The sequence below is a fragment of the Halyomorpha halys genome, unplaced genomic scaffold, assembly GCF_000696795.3.
Source record: "Halyomorpha halys isolate HHAL.00 unplaced genomic scaffold, Hhal_1.1 Scaffold948.1, whole genome shotgun sequence".
Lineage (NCBI taxonomy): Eukaryota > Metazoa > Arthropoda > Insecta > Hemiptera > Pentatomidae > Halyomorpha > Halyomorpha halys.
This window is the reverse complement of record NW_027115140.1, coordinates 188,935-200,107: the sequence shown is the minus strand read 5'-3', so window position 1 is coordinate 200,107 and position 11,173 is coordinate 188,935. Positions and strand designations below refer to the sequence as shown.

The 11,173-nt window shown below is 31.6% G+C and overlaps 1 protein-coding gene across 1 annotated transcript; it reads right to left on the bottom strand.

Annotated features, from left to right (window-relative positions):
* Window positions 1-3,111: 3,111 nt before the first annotated feature.
* Window positions 3,112-7,158, bottom strand: Pgant35A (polypeptide N-acetylgalactosaminyltransferase 35A). Its single transcript, XM_014431169.3, has one exon. It carries the CDS (start codon window positions 6,876-6,878, stop codon window positions 5,013-5,015), a length of 1,866 nt encoding a protein of 621 aa, XP_014286655.1. The 5' UTR covers window positions 6,879-7,158; the 3' UTR covers window positions 3,112-5,012.
* Between the last annotated feature and the right edge of the window lie 4,015 nt (window positions 7,159-11,173).

Below are 11,173 nucleotides of genomic sequence, written 5' to 3'. Positions count from 1 at the left end.
AAGGCCTATCTGGACATGCGGAGTTGAGCTATGGGGCTCCACTAATTCTAATTCCTCTCGAATCCAATCCTTACAGTCCAAAATCCTTAATGCTCCTTACTTTGTCACAAATCAAATCATCCATCAGGACCTCAATGTCCCATATGTTGCCGATTTGGCCAGAACCAGATACCGATCCTTCCATAATAAACTTCCCAACCACCCAAACCAAATCGTTTCTAACCTGGCTTCTCCTTCACTCAAGCATCACTTCTCCTTATCCTTCAATAATCCTCCTAGGCATCTGAAAAGAAGATGGCTTCGAGATCTTCTCCTTTAGAAATGTTTTTGGAGTTCTATCAATAGGTAGATTCTCCAAATATTTGTATCATGTCATAATATCACTTACAGCAAATTTACTTGATGTGTATAAATGTATACAGTTGTAAATAACAATAAATAAATTATTAAAACAATGTTTTTTTTTATTTATTCGAAACAAATATATGTAGATATATATGTAGTAGTAATATAAATTATAAGCCATGTTGTACTTTCCAGATAAACCAATTATAACTATTTTATGCTTCTTTCCTTTATTTCACTCTCTTTGACAATGTTTAGCGCTCTTCTTAATCTGCCCCGTCGTTAAATCTGTCCTTTCTATTTTGATGTTCCTATTCACAAGAAACTACTATAGAATATTTTCTTTATTTATCAAGAGTGTAGTGTAATGTTGATTTGTCTTGTGAATACGGACAAGAATGAATGACACTAATATAACACGCCCAAATGATGCAATTAACTGGCAAATCTCCAATATTGCACACTTACGAAACAAGCGTCTTGTCTACAGAGAGCATTCGGGATTCGAATGACAACTCATTTTTCAAGAGTTTTGTGAATTTAGAAATGCAATGCCGTATGTATTAGTTATCGTGAATGAAGTTTATATTCAAACGGAGCTAAAAATCGAATAAACTTAAAGATCAAAATCGTTCGAGAATCCATTTAGCCGTAAGAATACAGCATCACAATTTGTGTGTCCTCGGCCGGTCAGCATTTGATTAACGATTGCCGTCAGTACCTTGAAAAGTATGTCAAGATCTATGTCTGACAGCATAAATGTCTTTATTTGAGATGTCGGATTCTTGGTGAAAATTAAAGTCAAACAATGTCGGTCTTTACATTTGTTTAATTTTTCATACAATCTACACGAAAATCGTCAAAATACCTGAACGATCGTTTGCTGTTATTAGTAAATTACGGCTTCAAGGCCCACTGGATCGGAAATCAGCGATTTAAAATTAGATTATATTATATTAAGATACGACTCGGGTACGAATGTTTGTACTCAGTTTCGAGGATAATATATTTGTTATCTTTAAAGATTGAAGTATTCCTCCTCCAGATTTTAATTTCAATGGATGAACAGTCTTCGAGTGAAAAAAAATACTGATACAGCCTCATAATATTGCCATAATACACCATGCTAATACTCTATAAACTTATAATGAGAGGCTTTTGGCTATTGAAGACTAATAATTTAATGAAAGGAGCAAGAAGCTATATGGTATCTCATTGCCCAAGCTATATGGTAATAAAAAAAAAAGAGGTCAGGATTTTTTAAGGAAATCAAGTTTCTGAATACACCACAGGATAATTGAAAATAGATTTACCTCAAGGTGTGCTTACGCCAAAAATATATCACCCCCAAATCTTTATAAGCGTTTCTGATTAAAGTATATCCTATCGTCTTTACCAATCGAACATAAACAAAACTACAGTAGGTTTGCAATCCATAGTTACCGTTCCGACTAAATATTATAAATATAAATAAAAATTGGGAAGTAAACATATTTCTTGCGCCACATATGTTACCGGAGGCCTAGAATTTGAAGATATATTTGATGATAAAATCGAGCACTCACTTTATAGATTTATTTTTAATTCTTTGGATTTCTTGGAACTTGTGATCCATTTTTGGGTTATCAGATCCCGGACTAAAGTATCAATTTTTACATTTCTGATTTATTCGATCTTTAGATCCATTATTTGGTTATAGAAGGTGTAGGTTTTGAAAATACAATCCATTTCATAATCCCACTTCCTCTCTTTCTCAGTATAGATTAATTTTGAATTTTTTTGATCTTCATATCCAATAGCGGGTAATCGGAGGTCCAGAATTTGAAAGTATTATCTATTGTAAGAACCAGCGCTCCTTTTAACGATTTACTTTAACTTTTTGGCTGTTTTTAATTTTTGGGTCCCCTATTGAATCTTACAGCTTCCCCATGTAACACTTTTCAATTTGCGATCAAATCAAAAAGGTTTTTACTATTTTTAACCAAATTATCACTTAGAAAAAGTTAGAATGTATTTTAAAAAATGAATAGTTTTTCGCTTTTGCACCTGGACTGTTGGAGTCAACAACAGTCAAAAATAAATTTCATCCAATTCCAAACATTACACCCAAAGCTGAAGTAAAGTTTCAGAATTAAAAATTTCCTGACTTTTCCCATTTGGATTCTGTTTTTGGACAGGGTTCCACAAATGTTCCAGTAGCCAAGAAGGAGGTAAAACAAAATTCAGGACACCCTTTGAAATTTTTTTCTTTGCCAATGAAATATACACTATGTTAGTGAATGAAGTTTACAAATTTAAAAAAAACAACTAATTTTTTAGAATTTCATTAAATTATTTTTTTTAAATTTAACTTAATTATTTTTAAAAAAATCTGTCAACCTCATGGGGAACATGTGGTTTTTAGAACTACTGAAATAAACCAAGGATATTATAAGTCACACCTTTGAAAAACATATTGCTGCTTTCCTTGAATGATGGCACATCTGACAAAAAAAGTTTTTTATTTTGTTTGAGGTATTACAAAAGTTATATTGTAGACTGGAGTTAATTTGTAAGAACTCTAATAGCTTCAGGAAAGTCTATAAGACACCCTTAGTAAAGAAAGTAACATCAGTCAATAGTTCAATCTTTAAAATACATCCAATTCTAAATAAAATTAAAACTTTATTTTTGTCAGATGTGCCACTATCCAAGCAAAGCAGTAATATATTTAATAAGTTTTTATAACAATATTCAGAATAATGGTAGCATTAATAAGTCACAGAATAAAAATAGCATAAATATTAATATTTTATTTTTATTTATTAGGAATATAAGTAATAAAGTTATATAATTTCTATACATCAGTGGTTCTCAAAAGTTTCTGTCTCGTGGCACATTAATATTGTACAACAAAATTCACAGCACCTCTATTATTGTTAATTTTCTTTTCTGATAAATAATATAAAAAACAATAGAAGTAAATAAAATAGAAAACATAAAACATAGAATCGTAAGAAAAAATATATATTAATTTTTATTAATCATTTATTTAACTATTAAAACATTTAGTAGCACCCTAACGTACTGCAGCATCCACATTGAGAACTATTGTTTTAAACATTTAAAAATATACAAAACAGTAACAATAACTTAACAATATATTAAATATATATATATAAAATCTAAAATAAACAAATTTATTGCACTAGCCTTATAGATCATATAAGAGATTCAAAAGCAATCATCAAACCAGGCAATTTGATATCAATAAAAAATGAACAATCTTTACTATAAAAAAATGTGTCATTCTGTTCAAACAAACTTTTGAAGCTTACCATCTCAGATTCTCTTGAAATGTGGTAAATTGGTATAGACTTGGACAAATTTCACATGTTACTGAGATATGTCCTCTCGTTTTTTTAATTAATCAGCTGTAAAGTTCTAATAAATGGGCTCAAAAACAGAGACCAGTAAGTTTTAAAATTTCTGTAGAAACTTTCTTCATTTAGCTAGAGGTAAGAGATATATGATATTATACAGTATATCTCATGCCTTTTCATAATGTTAGGATAAGATAAAATTTCTCAAAACCTAATTGTATAAATTAAAATGTATAACAGCAAGCAACTGTGTTATGCTTTGGAAAATAAGAAATAATTACAGACCTCACTAAAATGTTCAACTTTCTTTTCCGCCTATTGATCTACATCAAGAGAAATATTTTGACCTGTTGTGGGTAACATTAAAAAATAATTAGCTTTTTCGTCAAACTAGTACAGTTCAAATCTAAATTACCTTAATTAGAGAACTTTTTATTTATTGTTATCATTAATATTTCCCAATAACAAACTTTCAACAGAAGAAACAAAAAGATTACATTTTATTATCCAGAAAAATTTAGATTGTCATCTCTATGCACCTATACCATGCATTTATTCCCAAAACTACATTAAAAATATTGGTAAAGAATATTTCAATAGAATCAAAAAGAGTGCTTAAATTTCCTGGTTTATTAACTGAATCATTCATATTTGGGTTATCTATTATTATCATGAAAACTTTAATATTGACATTACTCTAATAATTAATATTAATGAAGATATAAATTTAAGAGAGTGGAGCTTTAAGTTTTTTACTATTAACAATGAAGCCATTTCTATTTCACATTCATATTTTTGCCTGTGATTTACAACATTACTACCAATTTAAGAAATTAATTTTAGAATTTTAAAATATGTACTTTTTCAGAAAACTTAAACTAGTTTTTAAGAAATACCTTATCATTTCAACCTATACAGTGTTTTATATCATATGAAAGGCAAGAAATATACTGTAAAATGACACATATCCCACATCTCTTGCAAATTTAAGGAAGTTTCTACAGGTATTCTAAAACTTGTCATCCTGTTTTTGAGTCCATTTATAAGAACTTTAAAACTGAGATAAAGTAAAGAGTGGACATATCTCAGTAAAATTTCACATTTTTTCAAGTCTATAGCAATACCACAACAGTTCCAAATTTTGAGATATTCTAAGTTAGTAAAAGCGAAAAGTGTGTTAAATTGACCCTTTGTGTTTAACAATAAAAATATTGTATCCAAATATATAAGGCATTATTAACTATAGTATTTCCCAGTCGATAAGATTTAAATATCTAACATATCTAAATTTAAAAAATCAAGCTATTATAAACTAATAGGTATAAAATCCCATTGAGTTTTTTCATTTGATGAACAAATATTCATGATGACATATGAGTTTACTTGAGATTTTTCTGCAGCAAGGCATGTACCCGCAGCAACATTATAAACTGGCACATTTGTTGAGTATTTATGTTTCCATTTTTGAGTACCTCCCATTTCGTGGCATTTAGAAAGGCGAGGATGAACCTCTTCAGCATCAAGGCATAGATACTGAGCTAAGCGAAGTTCACCCTTGTCTGTTTGAGACCACAACTGATTTTTTACCCTCAAACAATTCCTGAGTACAAGTCGGGAACCTTTGGATTTGATATCTTTTTCTGATGCAAGACATAATCCTGTATTACTTAATCGAAGTTGATAGTGGCCAATATAGACCTGATTTCTTTTCTTCAGATCTGACACCAGCAATTTAGACTTCTTTTGTTGGACTTCATCAGTATCAGTTGGTAAAGTTAATTCAGGATAAACATTTTTAAGATACCAAGAAAATGAGTGACAGTTTAGAGACTTTCTAAGGGCAATCCTTGAACTAACATCACCAAAATGAACATTTAAAGCTTCAGGTCTCTGCTTGAAATAGTATTCTTTATACTCATCCATCCAGACATTAGCAACACGTAATGAATTTCTTATCATAGTGTCCTCTCCATCAGGAGATCCATAAGGTCTACGTTTCCTAAAAACGTGTCCAACTCTGGAACAAGGAATAATTTCAAGACTACCACCGCACATCCATATTCTAAAAGATATTTCTAAATTTTCTCCTCCCCATATGTTCATTCCACTATCATACTTCCCTAAATAGTTAAAATACTGCCGATCAATAGCAAATAAACCACCTGCCATTGTAGGTGAAGGTATAGGTTTAATAAAATCTTCAGCTTTATTAAGAAATCCAGTTCGCAAATTTTCCCATTTGAAATGAAGGCCCCAGTTAAAGCCTCCTCTCACAATAGGTGAAGGAGAATATTCAAAAGTATCAGCATTTATGATATCTATAATAGGTGAAACTACAGTAGTTTTGTTTTCGTGAATCCTCTGCAACAATGGTTCGAGCCATTGAACATTGACTTCTACATGTGAATCTAGGAAAACCAATACATCTCCTGAAGCTTTATCAGAACCAAATAATCTTGCACGGATCAAACCTTCTCGTTGTCTAGTAGAATAAAGCTTAACTTTACTACTAAGATTAGCATTAATATATAACTTTACAGTTTCATACAAACCACTCATATCACTGAAGTCATTAACCAATATAATTTCATGTAAAAGGTTTCCTGGTGTACGATCCAGTACACTATGAACTGTCCTCGCTAATGTATCGAATTGTTCGTTATAAAAACAAATGATAACAGTCGCATGTGGTAGCTCTTCAGAAAATTTTGATGATTTACACAGCTCATTTCTAGTGTCAGGAATACTCCTATGATAATCTAAATTTTTGCTCATCAATGCATTAAATCCATGCAATTTATATCCTTCATTTCTAACTTTTAAATCTTCTAAACTTCGCACAATACCAATATCACTCATTTCATTATCATTGACAGGTTTAATAGGGACGGGATGTAATTTTTGCCTAATAATATCATCTTTTTTAATCAACTGTTTGGGATCATAATACTTGGATTTTGCTCTCCAACGCTTCTTTTCATCATCTTCATATGGAATCACTATATCATTCTGCATGTGTCTTCTGTATCCAATAGACGAATTCAATGTATGAGAGACATTTTTTTCTTTGTTTAAACTCCAATATAAATATATACTCACAGCCCATGTGAAAGAAGCAACAATTATGCCTAGAAGAAAACAGGTATATCGTCTCTCAATTTTAAAGAACATTATTGTAAACACAGTCAAATTTCCTCGTAGATCACATTCATTTAAATTTAATTTGTTTTAATTTATTTTTTTTAATTACTAAATCAATTAGTTTTCTATAACTTATGCTTATATACATCTAGAAAAATATATAAAATAAATTATACCACAGACTATTTTACTAGAGGTGTAAAAAAATATATTTTAGAGATTCTATCTAATTTCTACAAGGACAAACAGTCAACAATAAATCACAAGTGGTATCATTCAACTGAAAGTCGCGTTAACTTTCTATGTTTGTTGTCCAGTGTTTCCTTTGTGCCACTTGCATATGAAAGATATTTTCAAAGGTTTTGACAAAGTGAGTGCATAATTAATATGTATATGTGATATATGGTTTAAATTATCAAATAAATAATTTAATTAATTATTAAATAAACATTTATTTAATAAAGAATCTTTCATAACCTGTTGAGTTTTATATTACAATCCTCTTATATTTTAATTAATTTTTATCCTTTGTCTCTCTGATTTAGAATATCTTCTTTATTAAATTAAAACTCGGAACCTGGTTTACTTGAGAAACCTTATTATGTGTTACTTCATTAAATAAATTTATTAAGAAATGTATTACTTTATTTTAGTACTTTCCATGGCTGTAATTTCGTCTACTGCTTATTCCTTAAAGTAACTTTTATTTCAGATTTCTTTTGAGTTGCTTGCTACAGAGATTTTATTAATCAGAAAAGCACACCTTATTTCATTTTTTCTTTATTTTGCTGTTGGTTTTCTTTAAGTATAATCCATTAGTTACGATGTTGGAAAATTTATTTTTGATTTTAACTCCTATTGATATCATAAACCACTTGAAGAGAAGTGAGAATGACAGGTACTATTTAGGCTAGGGCCTGGGTACTTAATGCTGTAAACTTTAAAAAACATCTTTCCGATGCCAAGGAAATTATCCGAACGGTTGTCTTACCACCCCTAACCATCCTAATGTGTTCAGTCTATAGATTGTTAAATCTAGTCCATCTTTGTTTGCTGCTGTTGATGGAACTTTCGTGAGTTCTGTTTTATACGAAACCACAACAGTAAACACCCATAAATGAACTTTTAATATCACAGATATGTTACTTTGGTATATCAGGATATGGCTTACAAACTAAGTTGCAATATTTTATCTGAGATTAATCATCGGTGGATAGTTATGGAATGTCCCTCCATTATGGGTTTAACAGATATAAGTAGGTACAAAACAGAATGCAACAAATGTTTTCTATGTTTTGAAAAAAAAAAGTTCAGCAGTTACTGAACAATAAGCAGGTCAGCCCTGATTCTAGGACCAATAAAAGAGGTTCTTAGGTGTGGTCTACCAGTTGAGGACAATAACTTTTAGGTTCACTTTTGTACTAAAAAGAACAGAGAAATAAAGGCGGATCCTCATTTTGGCCGCTCGCCACGGATCGGAGGCTTGAACAAATGTTTGCTAAACAAAGAGCGAACCATCCACATGTCAGTGTTTTTCAGATAGGCAAGCATGGCGGACGTACAACTGGTTCCAGCCATTGCACTTAGATTACATTATTTTTATTACAAAAAAATAGAAACGAAAGGAGATTAAATGAAATTAAATATAAATATAAAATTTATTATAAAAAGTAACAGCAAAAACCTTTAATCTCCTAACAGCTCTCAGTAGCAACTAAACAAAGAACAATGGTGGAGATCCTACGCGAGCGCTCTCACGAACTCCCTTTGATCTGCGTCCAAAAAACCGACTCTCAACGGATCGGCAATGAGCTTAGGCCAACTCGTACCAGCCAAGCCACCCTACAAATGCTCGCACATGTTTGAGTTCGTCACGGCTTGGCCAACATGTAGAGGCCCCTTAAGAAGTTCGCCGTTTCTACATCAGATGTTTATTGATGACCGTTCAAAATAATAATTGTATCTAATATTTCTTATGCTCATAAGTTATCTTTATAAAGAGCCGGGCACCTTACTTGAATCCAGTTTTAATCGTGTAAAGCATTTATTTCGTTCCCCCTTAGTGCCAATAGCCCGTAGCATTATCGAGACAAAATTCCTACGAATAAAAAATAACTATAGGCTCAGTAAAGGCGACGGTTAGATACCGTTACAAACCATCGCTTCTAAATAGCTTTCCTATGATAACTCCCGAGTTGTTAAGTTCTAACAATACAATCCTTCTCCTAACGTCTCTGTCTACCGAAAAAAAAGCTACCGATTGTTTCCTTCTCTTGCGATGGAAAACCAACTAAAAATGTGGGAGACTCACCTGTTGTAAAACTTCTTAGGTTCTAGCATTTCTTGGTTTATTATTTTTAGTAATTAGCATTTTATGGTTAATTATTTCATGATAAGAAAGTATTATTTTATTGAAGGAAATTGCTCTTAATTAAATGAAATATTTATTTTATGAAACAAACATTTTATACTGTTTTATTTTTTGAGAAGAGAGAGCGTTTCACTTTTCGTTTGATCCTGGTCAATTTACTCAATCCCGTCAGAAGAAGTTGCACTTCAATAAAAAACATTAAATTTAAGCCTGGCATTTTGGTAAACAATATCTAAAACTAACTCGGTTCTGGTATTTTAGTGGTTCTGCAATTTGGTACTTAAAAGGAGAGGATTGAGCATTATTTCTCTTATTTAACGTACTGTCAAACTGTTACTCGTATTACACTCAAATCAATATGTCTAACGCATCAACAATATTATTGTTCGTTATTATTATTGGATATTGTTGTTTTCATTACTAATGCTTTTTATCGTAGTTAAATTTTAGTTTCTGTTGGTTTATTATTATCTTTTTAAGATATTCACTTCTTTACTTTTGATAAGATGTTTTATTCTTTTAGCATCGGAAGTTGGTAAGAATAGGCTTTTCCAAAACTAATATGACTTTCATCAAATCGTGGTAGGATGAGCAGTATACGGTTTTCTTGTTTCAAAACCCGTAGCCTACATGCATTCGTCAATGGTAATAGTCAAAACTTGTGTTGAACAAGCATGCTGTTAGGGCTAGGGTTATTTAGAGCTCCCTATATAGTGGCTTTTCTTTGTGCCCACGTGCTTAAACGATCTTCATCAAAACAAAGATTTTTTTGTCTACTTTCCCTTTTTCCAAAGAAACAAATTGTTGATTTTTTCTATATCTCCTGATCCTAATCATAACTTGTTAATGACTTTTCTATTTTGTAATGAAAACTGTAAAACTTCTTACCTATTCTGGAATTCTGGAGCGAATTTCTTATTGAGTTTTTAGTATACTCAGATTAAATATTTCCGGATAAAATATTTTCGTTTCTCGTCCTCATACATATTGTGTTTTTGTCGAAGTTTAGAAATCACAAGCGCATGCTCTTCGACAAGATATCACGTTAATTATACCGCTTTTTCATCGGAGTTGTGCCTAGACTTGATCGATTAGATTCCAGGTTTCTGATCCGATGATGTCTACGCTTACTTACAAAGACCCTAGTGTTTAAACATTGTACTTTTGGTTATTCGATTTTTAGAAATAGCAAAGTTTATTTGCCATTGCTTGAAGGAATTTATGGACAAGTTGAAAAGTCCTCAAAAGTATTACCAATTTTTACACCAAACTTATATCCCTGGATATGTTCCAGAGTTATGTTAAAAATTGTGTCATAAGCCATTCAAGAGTACGTGGAACTTTTCTCATAACTTCTAGGGTTTTCAAATATCTGCGGCATCTGCAAGATCTTACATCAGCCATAGAAACCAGCTCAACACTCTAAACACGCATGGGTGATTGAAACGCCTTTTGATGTCAATTTTTGCAATAAGATTCGTCTGTCAAAAAAAAGGCGTTAGACTCCCTTTTGAGTGCCAGAGATCTAATAGAACTTTATTCAATTTTAGGTTTTACTTTAATACCCTCCCTTTCTACCCGGGTAGATGATCAACTCTATCATTCTTACATACCTTCTCACCGTAGGCAACACTGAAGATATGAATGAACACGCAGTATCCACTGTATATAGACTAGCTCCTTCCATTTTGTAATAACCTAAGGCCTGGAGATTAGTGGTCTCTGATTGCTGTATCCTATACCTTAAATATCTTGAGATATGCCCCTCCGGAGTTGTGGTAATGTCGAAAGGCTGACTCCCTCTCGCTCAACATCTCTTCGATCGGTCTTGATGTCAGCGACTGAACATGCTAATATGCCAGACCTAGGTTTATTCTATCATTTCCAATAAGTTTTCTACTATGCATTATTACGTATGCGTGTTATTAATGTATAATTGAACTCGGAGTATCGA